Source organism: Muscardinus avellanarius (assembly GCF_963383645.1).
Source record: "Muscardinus avellanarius genome assembly, chromosome: 10".
In the NCBI taxonomy this organism is placed as follows: Eukaryota; Metazoa; Chordata; class Mammalia; order Rodentia; family Gliridae; genus Muscardinus; species Muscardinus avellanarius.
In genome coordinates, this window is record NC_137796.1 from 6,213,602 (window position 1) to 6,231,606 (window position 18,005).

An 18,005-nucleotide genomic window follows, 5' to 3' on the forward strand; every position below is an offset into this window, starting at 1 on the left:
CTAGCACGGGAGACAAAGAACCAGAACAAGGGAGGAAAATACGTGTAGAATTTACTGGCAGAGCCATTACTTTTTAACCCACAAGAGCTCACAACAAGAAAAAGAATTACCACCTTAGGTAATCACTGCTTCGATCAAATTGTTTTAGCGGAGCAAAGGGCAGTGAGTGTCTCTCGGCTCCCGTGTGAGAGACCAGGAGGAGCCGTGCAGCGTGGGCTGTCCGTGGCCGGCGGGGGCAGGACAGGGTCACGTCAAGGTATCGGGAATCACAGAAGCTTGGGCGCGCAACACTCCCCTGCTGAAGACTCTCCACTCAGACCAAAAATAAAACTGAACTGAAGGAATTTCCCTGCTGTCAAAGGGTGTACATAAAAATTTGTGTGGGGAGGTGCCATGAAGTGTGGCGTGGGAAGCCCTCAAGGAGGAGCGGGCCAGCAGCGATCTGAGGGCGAGGGAGGTTTCAGACAGGGACCCAGGGTGAGACCCGGGATGGAGAAAGTCCTGGGAAGCCGGAAGGAGCTGGGGTGGAGGCCCGAGAACGGGCCGGGTGGGAGGCGCCAGTGCGGGGCCGGGCTGGCTGCCTCTTCCTTTGCACCTCTGACCACAAAACAACAAAGCCCCGAGAGGAAAGGCGCGCAGAGAAGCGCGTGCGTCCCACCTCGCTCATGGGCGGCAGCGCGGTCCACGTGTTCGCGTCTGGGTCGTACTTTTCTCCCGAGCTCAGCGTCTGCTTATTTTCATCTTGGCCGCCGAACACAAACAAAAATCCTTCTGCAGAGACGACAGGAGACACACAAGGAGGCTGAATCAGGCCCCCAGCAGCCAGGAGCCTGGCAGGCGGGACAGGGCGCCTGAGAGCCCCTGGCACGGCCACGGGCTCACCCCGAGCGGGGCCCTTCTGCCTCTCCTTGGCTCCTTGGTGACAGAGCTGAACCCGAGTGACTCTGGCCATTCTGCTTTCTCCCGTCTCTGAGACGACCCCCCCAACACACACGGTGAGACCGAGACTGACATCAGACGCTGCTCCCCGAACTCACATCATCTTAAAAGCGGAACCGCAATGAAAATGTCATCATGGCGACAATAAAATGATCTCTGAAAGGCTGTGACTTATTCTGAATGACCTTGGAATTGCTTATCACTTGGTCTCGTGTTACTGAAACTGGCCCGCAGCAAGTACCTGCTGAGAGGACTCCGTGGTTAATTCTCGGCATGCTCAAGGGGGCCAGCTCGATCCAAAGCTGCCTGTTGGGGTCGTAGAGAGGGCACATGCACCGCATTGCTGCCGTGGGCTTCCGTGAACTAGGAGAGCAAGCACTGATTAGCGGTTAGGGTTTTACGCAGTTCTGCTTCCAACCATCACCACTAGCTTTAGTATCTTAAGAATGTTTAAAATGATAAAAAATATCAATCGCTATTATGCTTTAAATACTGAAAAGCATCTGAATTCCCGCGTGTGTGGAGTGCGTCTTCCTGGCCCCACTCCCCAGCGCGTGCGTCCACTCACACTCTCTCCTCCCCTCCGACGGTCACGATGCACTCGGAGTAGCCCCGGGGCTTGAAGCTGGCCAGCATGGCCTCGCCCTGCTGCGGCTGGCTGAGCGGGATGTTGCTGCACTCCTTCACGATCTCTCGCACTAACGGTTCATTCAGCATCTGCTCCCGTAGGTAACTGGAGTCCAACCCTGAAACCCACAGTGCCGACATGACGTCCTTCATGTGGACCTGTGGAAAGGGAAGAAAGGGCCGCGGTTAAAAACGGAGACTGCCACACAGGAACGGTCACAGGATCTTCAGATTGCACGTTTCCTGACTTGTGGAAAACAACAGTTCTTAACAGTCTGATTATTATTGTTGTTGATATTTGTGCGCAGTACTGGGGACTGAGCCTAGGGGTACTCTACCTCTGAGCTACATCTCCAGCCCTATTTTATTTTATTTAGTTTGAAACAGTCTCACTAAGTTGCAGAGGGCTTGCTGACTAGTTGCTAAGGTTGGCACCAAACCTGTGATTCTCCTGTCTCAGCCTCCCAAGCCTGGGAGTCCATTGTGTCTAATTCGTGACGGGCCAGGCATCAGGGTCAGGACTGCCCGAACAGGTGTCACCGCCCCTTTCCTTTTTACCTCCCACAGCCTCGGGAATAAAGCTTTAACTTTTTTTTTTCTTCTTTTTTTGCAGTATTGAGGATGGAACCCAGGGGCATTCTACCTCCAAGCTACATACTCAGTGCTATTTTTTATTCTTTATTTTGAAACAGGGTCTCGCTGAGTTGCAAAGGGCCTCACTGAGCAAGTGAGGTTGTCCACAAACCATGATCCTTCTAAGGTCTCATTTTTGATAATTTTAACAAGGATTAGCATTCATTCACTTTTTCCATTATAAATATGACATGATAGCCGGGTGTGGTGGCACATGCTTCTAATCTCCACACTTGGGAGGCAGAGACAGGAGGATCGCACAGGTTCGAAGCCAGCCTCAACTACTTAGTGAGGCTCTTAGCAATTAGTGAGACCCTGTTTCCAAATAAAGTATAAAATAGGTCTGGGAGTATAGCCTGGAGGTAGAAAAGCCCCTGGGTTCCACCCTAAGTACCACAATAATAATAATAATAATAATAATAATAATAATAATAATAATAATAAAAATAAATAAAAGCAATGGACAAGGGACACATCACTTCCAAGCACCATTATTTTCACTAAACCTTGTGAGGCACATGGACCTTTACAGAGAGGTCTCAAAGATCCACCACTTTAGTAATACATGGGAAGATATTTACAGATAAAAATCTTTTAGGTCACAGCTTGGTACTTGGAAGGCGGAACCAGGAGGACCCCAGGTTTGAGGCCAGCCCCCGTAACTTAATAAGGCCCTCTGCAACTTAGTGAGGCCCTGTTTCAAAACAAAAAATAAAATTGGGCTGGCAGCGTGTAGCGTGGAGGTAGAGTTCCCTTGGGTTCAATCCCTAGTACCAAAGACAAAAGAAAACCCCCAAACAAAACAAACTTAATGAAAAGGTGGCCCGAGACCAGGCCAGCCACGCCAGGCACCTTTCTTATCTCCGCGTCGTGCGCTATCCACCGAATCACGGCTTCGAACACGTATCTCTCATTGCCGACGTTGAGCTTCTCAAGAGAAATCACCTCCTTGAGCTTCTGAGGACTCAGCTCTAGGAACTCCTCAGTACTGCTGACGTCCCGGAAGTGGGTCTCCAGGTATTCGGTGGCGAGGTAATGGACGTGGTGCAGGCAGTAGTGCAGGGCGAAGTCCCGGATGCCAATGCAGTTCTCAGCTGCGATGCAGCCCTCCAAGAACTCGCAGCACAGGGTCTTCAGGTCCGTCAGCAGCAGCAGGTCTGCCGCCTGCACGACGTCCTGGATTGTATCCTCATTGAGCCTGATCTGGAAGAGCACCGTAAACATTCTACATTTGAATGCAGATAATCCAAACCCACAGCACTCATCTATCAGGCTGACCCACATGAAGCTTCCACATGTGTGGGGCAAGGATGACTGCATACTTGCGATGTGGTGCCGATCACCCTCTAGGTTTGAGGGCCCCGGCTGAGCCATTGCTGAACTGCTGGGGACCCAGTGTCCATGACTACCTCTAACTCAGAGAAAAGCCTTCTGACTGAAACTCCTATGACACTGGGCTTTTGCCTTCTATGGGAAACTGAATGTGGTTTCTTTAAATACTAGCACCAGCGGGGTTGACAATCTTACCTCCAAATCTACTCTTCTGCCAAGCACGCCCTGGAGGAGGGCCACCCAGTCTCCACAGCCCACTTCTGAACCCAAACCCTGGACATGGCGCAGGGGATACAATTTGGCCTCAACTACCTGCTGGAACAAATCTCTAAGCATTTTTCTTTCACTACAAATTTTACTTTTCATTTCATTTATTTTCTTAAGTTTTCTAATTGATACTTCTTTCTCTACCCACTTCACCATTTCTCCATGCAGAAAAGCAGTATAGAGATATGTGCCACTAAAATATTTCCACAATCAGAAATGAATCCCCAAAGCAAGGCTGCTTTCCTACATTCTGAATCATAAAGGAAAGAACACGAGAAGTCCAGCAAGGAACATTTCACCACATGCCACAGGTTTTATACCACAAAAGAAAAAAAGGCAAGACTGCCAACTGCTGTACAAACTGAGCAACAAAGCTATGAGAAGTAGAATACTGAATGAGGGCCAAGTGAAGTAAGTGAGGTCCAAGTGAAGTGTAAGTGAGGTCCAAGTGAAGTAAGTGAGGTCTAAGTGAAGTAAGTGAGGTCCAAGTGAAGTAAGTGGGGTCCAAGTGAAGTGTAAGTGAGGTCCAAGTGAAATACAAGTGAAGTACAAGTGAGGTCCAAGTGAGGTCCAAGTGAAGTACAAGTGAGGTCCAAGTGAAGTACAAGTGAGGTCCAAGTGAAGTGTAAGTGAGGTCCAAGTGAAGTAAAAGTGAGGTCCAAGTGAAGTGTAAGTGAGGTCCAAGTGAAGTGTAAGTGAGGTCCAAGTGAAGTAAGTGAGGTCCAAGTGAAGTACAAGTGAGGTCCAAGTGAAGTACAAGTGAGGTCCAAGTGAAGTACAAGTGAGGTCCAAGTGATGTACAAGTGAGGTCCAAGTGAAGTACAAGTGAGGTCCAAGTGAAGTGTAAGTGAGGTCCAAGTGAAGTAAGTGAGGTCCAAGTGAAGTACAAGTGAGGTCCAAGTGAAGTACAAGTGAGGTCCAAGTGAAGTGTAAGTGAGGTCCAAGTGAAGTACAAGTGAGGTCCAAGTGAAGTACAAGTGAGGTCCAAGTGAAGTGTAAGTGAGGTCCAAGTGAAGTACAAGTGAGGTCCAAGTGAAGTACAAGTGAGGTCCAAGTGAAGTACAAGTGAGGTCCAAGTGAAGTACAAGTGAGGTCCAAGTGATGTACAAGTGAGGTCCAAGTGAAGTACAAGTGAGGTCCAAGTGAAGTGTAAGTGAGGTCCAAGTGAAGTACAAGTGAGGTCCAAGTGAAGTACAAGTGAGGTCCAAGTGAAGTGTAAGTGAGGTCCAAGTGAAGTACAAGTGAGGTCCAAGTGAAGTACAAGTGAGGTCCAAGTGAAGTGTAAGTGAGGTCCAAGTGAAGTACAAGTGAGGTCCAAGTGAAGTACAAGTGAGGTCCAAGTGAAGTACAAGTGAGGTCTAAGTAAAGTGTAAGTGAGGTCCAAGTGAAGTACAAGTGAGGTCCAAGTGAAGTACAAGTGAAGTACAAGTGAGGTCCAAGTGAAGTACAAGTGAAGTACAAGTGAGGTCCAAGTGAAGTAAGTGAAGTCCAAGTGAAGTATAAGTGAGGTCTAAGTGAGGTCCAAGTGAAGTGTAAGTGAGGTCCAAGTGAGGGGAAATTTCTCATCTTAATGTCACATTAATGGGAAGGGAGGGCTGTAGTCTGTTCAAATATAGGAATGTGAAAAACTGTTTATATCTCAATAAAAATAGCTGGGCAATTCAGGAGTTTGTTATCACTTACATTGCAAACACAGTTTTACATTTAAATTAGAAACAAAGCAAAGAAGTTGATCTATAAAAGTTTCTAGTACATTCCTCGGCATGAACACGTCTCACTGGCCTCTGACTTGCTGTAAAGACGAGGTGCTACACTGACTGCAGGTCAGACCCGGGGCAGCTGGCTGTAAGCCTGGTTTACATCACTAGAGAGCAGCTCCAGGATTTTAAGGGCTGTCCCCAAATTACTTTAAACTTTTTTTTTTTAGGTGGTACTGGGGTTCCTGGAAACCCTTCTACCTCCGGGCTACACTCCCAGACACCTATTTTTTATATTTTTATTTGGAAACAGGGTCTCTCAAGCCGGCGAGGCTGGCTTCGAACTTGTGCGATCCTCCTGTCTCCGCCTCCCAAGCAAGGGGATTACAAGCGTGCACCACCACGCCCGGCTAAACTCATTCATTTTTAACAATCCCCCCCCCCCACACACACACATACACACACACATACACGCACACACATGCACACACACTGCATGTGCTTAAAGAGAAGGGGGTGATATTATAAAACCACACCACACACTTCCAAAGGAGGCCAACCACCACATTTGGCTGTGGACAGAAAGAATGTCTTCAGAGAAGGTAAACAGTGTACTTAGAACCATGAGAAAGCACACAGGAGAAACAACCCTCATGGAGTTGTAAAAGCAAAACAGCAAGAGGCAGGAAGACCAGGAAGAGGGCAGAGAGAACGAAGGTGAAGGCACTCCCGCGTAACCAAGAGCAAGGTACACTGCCCCCTTGCTAAAATGCAGCCCTCACTCACACCTAGATCTGCCCTGAGAGTCCCACGCTAGAATCCAAACCCAGCAATGGGGCTGAAAGTGGGAGGAGGACAGAGGAAAAGCAAGAAGTCTAGTTGCTTATCTTTTCTCCCCTGGGCATCGCTAAATCTCCAGAAACACATGGGGGTACAGAGAGTGCAGGGCAATCAGCAAGAGAATGAGGTGTGGGGCAGGTTAGTGACGCTCCTGAGGCACAGGGATGGAGGCGTCGTGGCCACAGTGAGGGCATCTGTCACCGTGTCAACCTCCTCTCTTGGGAATGACCTGTAAGAAACACTTCACTTCTGCAAAACAAGCCCTGCTACCCAAGGGCACCCCTGTCCATGTTATGAACGGAACACATTCCCTAACAGTGTGGACACAAAGCAAGACTGGATTCAAGATGCAAAAACAAAACACAGAAGACAGCAGTGAGGCTGCAGCATGTCCCTCATCTCTCACACTGGAGGGAGGAGCTCAGACTTGGGTCTACGACCTTGCTGTGTGCAGGGCTGCTCTCCCAGGAGCACAGCCTGGAAGAGCACCCTGGGTGCCATCGCCCAGAAACACCTATCAGAGCCCACATGACAGAAGGTAGACGACCGTCACCACGCACAGGGTGGCTGAGGGGACCCTCATCTGCGCTCGAGGAGCCGCTGCAGGCCGCCTCCCCCGTCTCACCGTACCTGCCCACTGAAGATGTAATCCAGGATCTCTCTCATAACCATTACCGATATCCCTTCAAGTTCAATCTTATAAGTGGAGCCATCATCTTTTGGAGGATTATAGTTTAACTTTGTCCTGAGAAAGGGAAAAAAATGTGAAATTTCTATGAAAGAACATAAACAGCTATAAATATCTATGCGCTAAAACTATACAAGTATATGATACTTAACAGTTCTGCACCTCCACCTAGAAAATTTAGTTTAACTTTAGGTCAGTAGATTTTTAAAACTTTCAACTACAAAAACAATGTTTAAAATGCTATTTCTTAAAAAAAAAAAAAAAAGCAAAACAGACTAGCCAAAGATCCATGTAACCATGAATCCATTTCACTCTGGAAATCCCAGTCCTTTTAGGCTTATTGTTTTGCATATTTAATTACCTAATTACTTATTTTCAATAATGAAATAAGAACTCCATAAACCTACTACCCAAAGCAAAAGCTAAGATGCTGACAATAATCTGCTTCTCACCAGATGGTCCTCAAGGAATCATACCTGTTTCCATCATCTGAAGTAACTGTACTTTAACTCCTATGTGTAATTTTCTCTGGCTTTCTTTTTACTTGTGCACTATTGAAATACGCATTTTACATCTTGGATTTTTTTATATGGGAGTTTGAACCCAAAGGCAGTCTATCTCTGAGCTACACCCCCAGCGCTATTTTATTTTTTTATTTTGAAACAAGGTATCACTGAGTTGCAGAGGGCCTCACTAAATTCCTGAGGCTGGCTGCAATCCTCCTGAATGTGATCCTCCTGACTCAGCCTCCCACTTACTGGGATTACAAGCACACGCCACCACACCTGGCCCTGGAGTTGTTTTGAATTTTATTTATGAGTGTGCAGATTGGACTGGTTCAGCTGTTCTTCTGTATGACATCCCACTTTCCTGTGGATGGTCTCTGAGGCTGTTTCCGGCTTTTGATATTACGGAGAGTGTTGTTGATGTCTCCTTTCGTAGTATGTAAGAACTTCCCCTGGGCATGCCCGGGGAGTGGGACTGTGCCCAGGAGTCTCCTTGGTACCAGATGCACTGAACGTCCATGGCGCTCAGAGCAGTGCTGGCCTGCCTTCCTACTGTCTGCATGTGAGCATCTGTGCACCACAGACTGCAGCATCTAACCTGGCCCTAGGTCCTGCGGATCCACGAGGTTGGCATCGGGTGCCTCCTCCTGTGTTTGTGGCCACAGGCTTCCTCTGCTGTGAAACACCTGTTCAGTCTCAGTCTCCTCTCTGGTATGAGGGATCGAGGCCAGGGCCTTACACATGCTAGGCGAGAGAGCTATCACTGAACTACCTATCTCCAGCCAGCCCATTTTCATAATAAGAATTCTTTATACACCCCTTTGGTAGGCTTTACACTCTGGTAAAGGACAATCTGAAGAACAATATTTCATTGCCTATGCTTCTCTGTGTTTAAGAACTCACACCCTATCCAAGATATAAAAGATATTACTAATACTTTTTTTTGTAGTACTGGGGATGGAACCCAGAGGCTTTCTAACTCCAGGCTATACTCCCAGACCCATTTTATATTTTATTTGGAAACAGGGTCTCACTGAGTTGCTGAGAGCCTCACTAAGTAGCTGAGGCTGGCTTCGAACCTGTGCGATCCTCCTGTCTCAGCCTCCCAAGCGCGGGGATTACAAGCGTGCGCCACCACGCCTGGCTATTACTGATACTTTTTAACAAAGAAATTTCAAAGCTTTAAACAAATATTTTTAAGTAAAAATTTAAAAGTAACTGAAGCTGGGCGTGGTGGCGCACGCTTGTAATCCCTGCGCTTGGGAGGCTGAGACAGGAGGATCGCACAGGTTCGAAGCCAACCCCAGCTACTTAGTGAGGCTCTCAGCAACTCAGTGAGACCCTGTTTCCAAATAAAATATAAAATAGGTCTGGGAGTATAGCCCAGAAGTAGAAAGCCTCTGGGTTCCACCCCAAGTACCACCAAACCCCCCCAAAATAAATAAAAAATAAAAAAGTAACTTTGAAACATGCTGTTGATACAAATTATAATGTTAAACCCCAGAAATGGCATTATGTTACCTGCTACCCAGTAACTATGCTTTTCAAGAACAGCAGAGTGCCCTTGGAGGGCTGGTACCCGAGAGGCAGTAGTTACAGGGAAAACATCACAGAAACAAACATCAGTACTCACCCTTTGCACCCAGGTTCCTACAATAGCACCAATAAAGAACTGAGTTTTGATAGAGTAATACAAAAAACAGGATAAAACACTTCATACACCTGACAGCAGACAGGAGTAACTGACTTGGAGTGTCAGGAAGCCAACTCCTAATGTAGTAGTGCGCCGAGCCACGCTACGATCTAACTTGCGCTGGATTCCCCCAAGGCTTGGGGACTGACGGAGGTGGTGGAAGGAGGGGACGTGGAAACAGATGAACCCCTCTTTCGTGTGCACGCAGCTCTGTGCTGAGCGTAGTAAGGCGCTCCCCAGGTCTGGGGGAAGAAAGGTGATTTATATTCTGAAAAGGGCACAACTGTGCATTCTCTACACAGGCACACTGAAGACAGATGTGTTGTGCCAAACCCCAGAGAGTTAAGAGAATATTTTCATGCTGAATATTGAACCAACAGTCATTTTCCCCACCTAGTTCCTCAAGTGCTAGAAGCAAAACCTGTCTCCTTTATCAAGAAACTGAAGTCTTGGGAGGATCTGATCAGCGGGAGACAAGACCCAGTGCTGACCCTGCCTGATTACAAACACTGAGAGCCGCGGTCAGCAAGCACACACAGGAGACAGCTTTGCTCTGGGTAAACGGGCTGTCTGTAAGCTGGCACCAGATGTGGCCAGCCACGTGGAAGACTGACACCACTGACATTTTTACACACCTGCAACACTTTGGGGCCGCACGGGGTTAAGAAACCCTGTTTTAGATTCCCATTCTTAAACTGCACTCACTAGACATAGAAGAAAGACAAAGACAGAAACCAAAGCTAGAAGGGCAACTCGAAAGAAGTGAAGATTATACCAACATCAATGTTCAAAAAAAAGAAAACCTCTCATTAACATTCCCAGACAGAAGGCAGGATACTGTGCTCATAAAGCAAGAACAGGAGCAGCCAAAAAGGAACAGAGAACAACAATTTTTAATGGTTGCAAACAAAAATTGTTAGCATATAAATCAAAATGAAAAGTTGAAGAATCTGCTAAGAAAAGAGGAAGGCAAAATAGAAAACTACTCATGACCATGGATGAAAATAGGTCCACTCCAAGCTATCGCTGTGCCGCAGGATACTGGAAACAAGCTAAGGGTCCTCCTTAGAAGCTGGCAGAGAGGAGCCAGGTTACAAAGAAAGGCACAGGTGTCAGGTGGTGTAAATGGAAGTGAATAACAATGGGGAGATGACTTCAAAATTCTGGATGAAGCCGGGAATGGTGGCGCACGCTTGTAATCCCAGCTTTTGGGAGCCTGAGACAGGAGGAGGATCATGGTTTGCGGACAGCCTCAGCTTCTTAGTGAGGCCCTTTGCAACTCAGTGAGACCTTGTTTCAAATAAAGAATTAAAAATAGGGCTGGGAGTGTAGCTCGGAGGTAGAATGCCCCTGGGTTTCATCTCCAGTACCATACACACACATACACACACATACACAAAAGAATTCTGAAGGAAAACTGTTTCCACCGGGCATGGTGGCGCACAATTGTAATCCCAGCATTCGGGAGGCTGAGACCAGAGGATTGCAGTTCATGAACAGCCTCAGCCACTTCATGAAGCCCTCAGCAACTTAGTGAGGCTGTCATCAACTTAGTGAGACCCTGTTTCCAAATAAAATACAAAACAGTTCTGGGAGTGTAGCCCAAAGGTAGAGAGCCTCTGGGTTCCATCCCCAGCATCAAAAAAAAAAAAAAAAAAAAAAAAAAAAAAAAAAAGGCTATATATGCTTCAAAGAGAGAGGGGAACCCTTTTTATTTTAATTAATTAATTTTCGTGGTGCTGGGGATGGAACCCAGAGACATTCTACCTCTGAGCTACACCCCCAGCCCTACTTTTATTCTTTATTTTGAAACAGGGTCTCACTAAGTTGCAGAAAGCCTCACTACGTAAGTAGCTAAGGCTGGTCTTGAACTACAATCCTCCCGTTTCAGCCTCCCAAGTACTAGGATTACAAGCATGCCCACCACGCCCGGCTGGGCCAGGATCCTCTTATTACTATAATCCTGCCATGCAGGACGCAGTCCAGCTGTATACAAAGAACAGACGATGCTCGACGATGATTGGTAAAATACATTTTGGACTCATAATGCCTCCAGACATTGGAAGTGCTGTCCCATGAAGAGTTTTTGTTTTTTTTTTTTGCTGACAATCTTGGGTTATGGAAGCTAAATCAGACCCAGAAAATAAGGCAGAGCTTTCCGAGGACTTGATCTGTCCAACATGGAAAGCCTGGGGCTCGGCGCGCCTCTCGCTCCCGCGCTGGAGTCCGCTCCGAGGTCGGGAGGCCCTGCGTCTGTCGTGCTGAACTCTGGTGATGGTGGTGTGGACGCCCCGGTGTCCAGGCCAGCCCTGAGCAGCGAGCGGCTAACTGGTGCTTCTCAAATGGTCCCGGATGTGTTTCTGTACTTTCAACTGACCCTCCATGGATATTTTACACCATATAATAAAAATCAACGACAAGAAAAATGAAATTAAAAAGCCATAAAAATACAGGCCCCAATAATTTTTATTGTTACATCCAGAAGACATCAATCGCTCTGGTAAACTACTGCGATGAGTCCCTAAGCTCTGCTCTCGATGCCCGCACTCTCCACAGCAGACAGGCGGCAGAGAATCTGCAGACCTGCAGGCCGAGGCCGCGGGGTGGGCAGAGGGGCGGGAAGCGGCCGGGCCTTTGGCCCCTGGACGGCTACCCGCCCTGCCCAGGGGCGCAGGCCGCAGGGCCACATGCTCAGCGGCCACACCCCTCAAACTCTCCCCATGGCGCTTGCTTTTCCTCCCGCTTCCAGATTCAACCTGTCTGTGTGTTTGTTCCGTGCTATTTTATGTTTCTTCCCTTCGGTACGCCCTACTCACTGCAGAGGAACCGTCCTCCTCACATCCAGGGCCTCGGCTCGCACACACTTTCCATCTCTGCTGCGTGTAACAGAATTCAAGGAGCTGTGCTGAGCGAACCCCAGGAAGCAGGGCTACCGCGGGAAGGGGACGGCGGCGCGGAAGCCAGAGACCAGCTGCTCTTTTCTGTTTCTAGGGCAGGACATTGCCCCTCTCTGTCCACTTTTTTCTCGTTTGTAAATGAAGAGTTAAGTCAAGTGGTTGAAACCACGCTGTCCCTAAACACCTCTTTTTTACATACTTTCATTGGTGTGTTAGTCTCACATCGTAGTGGCAATCAGTGATGGTGGCTTCCGTGCACACACCTGGTGGGCTTCCCCGCTCCCCACACGGGGTTGGCACTGGCTTTCTCCCACAGCACACACTGCCGATGGAGGGCTCCCTCCTCCCGCTCCCTCCCCTAGACCGCCCCCTGGCTCGCTGGGGTCTCTCCTGCACTATCCAAAGTCCCTCGAGTGTCCCAATTGTTCTCTAGCCTCGACATATGAGAGAAAACATCTGACCCTCCATGTTCTGTGATGAGGAGTCTCACTCACATCATGTTCTCCATACCCACCCATTTCCCTGCGAACGACATAATTTTGTTTTTCTTTATTGCTGAATAGAATTCTATTGTGTGTATATCTCATACTGTGTGTGTGTGTGTGTGTGTGTGTGTGTGTGTGTGTGTGTGAGATACTGGGGATGGAACCCAGGGCCTTCTACCTCTGGGCTATACCACCAGACCTAATTTATTTGAAAAAGGTCTCACTAAGTTGCTGCTGCTGGCTTCAAGCCTGGGATCCTCCTGTGTCACGCAGGCACCGCCGTGCCTGGCTGTCCCATCTTTTGTAATCTGTTTGTTGATGGACTGCTAGATTGGTTCCCTTAATTGGCTATTCTGAATTGTGCTGCTATCAACACAGATATGCACGCATTCCTATAATATTCTGATTTCAGGCCCAGCTATACCTACCCAGGAGTGGTATAGCTGGATCATAGGGTGGATCCATTCCTAGTTTCCCGAGGAATCTCCACAGTGGCTGTACCAATCTGCCATCCTAACAACAGTGTAGAGGAGTTCCCTGAGCCCCCACCCGAGTCCCCTGGGGTTAGGTCTAGCCACCGAGTCAGTCGCCCAGGGTTTACAGTAACACTCCTGCCAATTATGCACTCCAAGTTTTATTTTCCCTTCAACTGCCAATTCTTTGGCCAAGGATTTAATTTTTTTCTGTTCTTCAGAAGTTGAACAGAGTGAAACAAAAATCAGATGTGCTCTTTAACACTAAAAAAAAGTCCTAACAACAACAACAACAAAAAGTCGCTGGTAACTAGTTAATAAAGAAATTGGTGGTGGCGCACGCTTGTAATCCTAGCATTTGGGAGGCTGAGACAGGAGGATCTGGGTTCGTGGACAGCCTCAGCTACTTAGTGAGGCCCTTTGCAACTCAGTGAGATCCTGTTTCAAAATAAAGACTAAAAAATAGGGCCGGGGGTGTAGCTCAGAGGTAGAATGCTTCTGGGTTTCATCCCTAGTACGGTTAAAAAAAAAAAAAAAAAAAAAAGAAAGAAATTGGTGTGTTTTTGATGTCAGGGATTAAATACAGAACCTCTCTCATGCTAAGTATACATCGTATTACTGAGCTCCACCCAGCCAAGAAGATATTCTTCAAAGTTTCTAAATATCCATGAAAGAGTTCTATAACTTTTGAACAATTAGAGCCAAAGTGATCTGTTGGTCATACATAGTCCTCTTTTTATGGGCTTCCAAACTGCTGAGGATGTCCAGCGTATCTAAAGGCCACAACAGTGACCCAGTTAACTGGCCTGGCCCTCCTCCCCAAGACCCACCCCAGACAGCTCAGCAGGGGATTTGGTTGGACAGTCAGAGAGTAAGTCTAAGTGACCGACCCCGCTGACGCAACCGCCCGTCTCCAGTAAAATGAAGGGCACACGCTCAAGTGGGACGCAAGAGAATGCGATGTTCAAGACGTTAAGACTTACAGAAATCTGGGGGTGACTCATGGACATTACTCATGATCCCAAGTGACTCACGACACCTGGAACTGTGTGCGACCAAGAGAGGCTCCCTGAGATAAAGGGAGGCGCCTGGGCTAGCCTGCACGCTACACTCCAGGTTGTGTTCCTGGGGGATTTTACAGACAACCCCCCGAAACTTCCTCTCCCCCCATCTCCGTGAGTTCTTATATCTATTAGTACAATAAATCTGTAACACAAATATATATAAAAAAAAAAACACATCAAAAGTGGATCTTTAGGGCAGAGGAGTTTAGGCCAGGGAAGCCCAGAGGCTGCACGGCACCACGAGGGACCCTGATGTAAACCGTGCCTTGGAGAGTCGGCAAAGCCTTGGCGGAGGCTCATCAGCTATGACAAATGGGCCGCCTGAGAGGGCGCTGACGGCCAGGGGAGGCTGCAGTGTGTGGGATCGTGCGCGCGGGAGCACCTCTCCACCTTCCCCTCAAGCCTGCCGTGAATCTAAAACTGCTCTAAAAAATAATCCAGCCGGGCGTGGGGGCGCACGCTTGTGATCCCAATACTTGGGAGGCTGAGACAGGAGGATCGTGCAGGTCCAAAGCCAGCCTTATCTACTTAGTGAGGCTCTCAGCAACTTAGTGAGCCCCTGTTTCCAAATAAAAATATAAAATAGGCTGGGCATGGTGACGCACGCTTGTAATCCCAGCATTTGGGAGGCTGAGACTGTTTGTGGTCAGCCTCAGATAGTGAGGCCCTCTGCAACTTAGTGAGACCCCGTTTCCAAATAAAAATATAAAATAGCTTGGAGGTAGAAGACCTCTAGGTTCCATCCCCAGTACCACACACGTACCTAATTAATTACTTAATTAAAGGTCTATTTTGTGTGTGTTACTAGGGACTGAACACAGTGACATTTAATCTGCAATCCACACTCCCAGCCCTATCAATCTTTTTATTTATTTAGTGGTGCTGGGGATGGAACCCAGGGGCATTCTCTCTCTGAGCTACACCCCAGCCCTATTTTTAATTTTGGAACAGGGTCTCACTAAGTTGCAGAGGACCTCGCTGTAAGTTGTAGAGGCTGGCCATGAACCTATGATCCTCCTGTCTCAGCTTCCCAAGCAGTGCCGTTTGAGTACGCAATCATGACTGGCTTTTTTTTTTTTTTAATTTTGAAACAGGATCTCACTAAGTTGCTCAGGCTGCCCTCAAACCTGTGGTCCTCCTGGCTCAGCCTCCATAGGGCTGGGATTCCAGGTGTGCGCCACTATGCCCAGCTAAAGTCTGTTTTTAAGGGGCCCTTTTAGTCCCCATTCAAGTTGATAGCAACATACAATAATGTTTCCATCGACTGAAGGCGCCTCTCACACAGGCCTCGGTGGGAGAGCCGGAGGCAGCGTGATATCCGGGGATGGCTGTGAGCTGCTCTCCTCCTGTCTGCATGATGCCGGGTGTGGTGGCGCATGCCTGTGATCTTGGGAGCCTGAGACAAGCCACCACCGTCTGCCCCTGGACCAGCATTACGGGAACCTCCTTCCCCCCGCGCGGCCAGGCAGGTGCCCCCAACGTTTCTATCCTCTCCTGACAGCCTGTCATCTGCTTTGAAGGTGAAACTGAGCATTCTGTACTCCGAGCCGGCCACCCAATCGCGTCGGGTCTAGAAGGAACACAAGAAGGGCAATTGTGTTTTTGGGAGTTGTAGAATTCGAGTGAAGATGAAATCATCTTCAGGAAGATCACGTTTTCTGAGAAGCGAACACGGAAAGTGTGAATTACAGCTCAGTGGAGGAGAGCTCAGGGAACCGGGTGCCGTAGACACGTCTGGGCTGTCCGGGAGGTAAGGCAGGCTGGAGCATCACAGGGAAAGACAGAAGGCGGAACCAACCAGCCGCTCGCTGCACTGGGCCGCGGCCACGCTCTGCACGCCAGCCCTCCGCTGCACCAGCCACACGAGGTGTGAGCATGAATTCAGAAACCAGATCTCAACTAGCTGGTAGCCCTTGAGGAAATGCAGGCTATCACTCCCAACCATGACCAAATGGCAACAAAGCGAAGTCGCCAGCCGCTTCCAGGAGCCTGGGTTTCCACCTGCCATGCGAAGCCTCCAGCACTCTGCTGTCTAAGTCCTTTTCCTGCTGCTCCGCTCAGCGGCTACTCCTCCCTTGGTGTCCCCATCGTAAAAAACGGTGCTATTTTCTATTCGGCTGCTTGAGTCTTAAATTTAGAAGACCAACTAATAAATACTGGAGGAGGGGTTGAGTTCCAAAACCTAGCTCATAAGGAATGGAATATTTATATAATCTCAAAGTATCACCCCACAAATTAACTGCTCGGTATTAACCCAGAGTGTCAAGGTCATGAAAAATAAAGAAGACCGAAGGGTTGCAAGGCCCAGAGAGACTGAGGCCAAGGAGACCGCCAGGAAGCCGCCACTGACCCGGGGCAGGCGCTGCGCTGAGCGCCAAGCACAGGAAGGCAGGGCGGCTCTGGATAAGGGGCCTGCAGGGACACACAGGGGCACTGTCTGCCCAATGTGGCCCTGAACTTAAAAGCACTCCAAAATAAACCCATTTTATAAAGTGAAAAAGAAAAAAATCAGCTCCCTGGGGAGAGCAGTTACAGAAGGCCTCACCTGGGGCACCTGAACCAGGCACAAGGGCTTGCAGGCAAAGAGGAGGCACAGAAGCACACGGAGAGGGGCAGGGCAGCACAGGGAGAGCTTCTGGGAAAGTGGAGCAGGGGTCTGAGTGGGGAGGAGGAGGAGCATGAGGAGGGGGAGGAGGAGGAGCGCTGGCTGCCTCCTGAAGGGCCTGTGCACCTTGCCAAGGGGTTTGGACTTCATCTCGAGAAAAAGGTGTCTGGTTTAAAACTACTTTTAAGGGGTCTGATTTTCTTAATTGTTTTGAAACAGTTTTGGGCGTTTTGTTTTGTTTTGTTTTTTGGTGGTACTGGGGGTGGAACCCAGAGGCTTTCTACCTCTGGGCTATATTCCCAGACTTATTTTATATTTTATTTGGAAACACGGTCTCCCTAAGTTGCTGAGAGCCTCACTAAGTAGCTGAGGCTGGCTTCAAACCTGTGCAATCCTCCTGCCTCAGCCTCCCAAGCATCGGGATTGCAAGCGTGCGCCACCATGCCCAGCTTGAAATAGTTTTTAATTGTTTTAGGTTTAACAGAAAACCTAAAGAAAGCAACTTTACAGTTACTTTATATTCCTTTCATCTAGCAAGTATTGAAACGAAGAGATTAATATTGGGACGACACCAACGCACTATACCGAACAGACTCCAGCAGATAGCACCACTGGTTTTTTCCTGATGTCTGTTCTGCTCTGGGATCCAGATTAGAGTCGTGAATTGCATTTGGGTACTGTCTCCTCTGCTCCACTATTTATTTGTCCTCAGACACACGACTGACTTTGCATGGGTGTTTACTTTATTCCCTGGCTATAATACTTCATTATCGTGGCTTGTCTTTTTGCTGAGATGGCCGCAGCTCTGACCATTAGAGCTCTCTCTCGCATTAGCTCTTGGGTCCTTTCAAACCCTATATTCACCTGTACTGCTCTCTGTTTTCTGGCACAAGATGCTCCAGGCTCATGAAGTATTTTTTCCTGCCCTGTGACTGAATTTTTTCCTGCCCTGTGACTGAATTTCCCTGCCCTGTAACTGATTTTAACATCTCCAAAGACATTAGAGTTTTAAATATTTCTTGACTACATTCTGGAAACCTCCCTGTGGCAGCAGCGAGGGGAAGACTGGGACTGTGCGGCCAGCAAGAGGCCCTGTCCCTAGCCAGACTCCTGAGAGCCGGGACTCGAGCAGGGTGGTGGCGGAGGTGAAGGAGGAGCGTGGGGAGGCAGACACCAGAGGCTCTGGCATCCCTGGACACCGAGCATCGGGAGGAGGCACTCTACGGGAGCCTGCAGGACACTGGCCATCACAGGAATGA

At 48.5% G+C, this 18,005-nt stretch overlaps 1 protein-coding gene across 1 annotated transcript in view; it reads right to left on the minus strand.

Moving 5' to 3' along the window:
* Nucleotides 1-18,005, minus strand: part of GAN (gigaxonin) — a gene marked incomplete at both ends in the record, with an annotated part of 44,518 nt that overhangs the window by 11,171 nt on the left and 15,342 nt on the right. Inside the window, 5 exons of the mRNA XM_080703141.1 lie at nt 659-771; nt 1,181-1,302; nt 1,508-1,725; nt 3,052-3,402; nt 6,966-7,080. Of these exons, the coding sequence (XP_080559267.1) occupies nt 659-771; nt 1,181-1,302; nt 1,508-1,725; nt 3,052-3,402; nt 6,966-7,080 (919 nt within the window). The remainder of the gene's footprint in view (nt 1-658; nt 772-1,180; nt 1,303-1,507; nt 1,726-3,051; nt 3,403-6,965; nt 7,081-18,005) is intronic.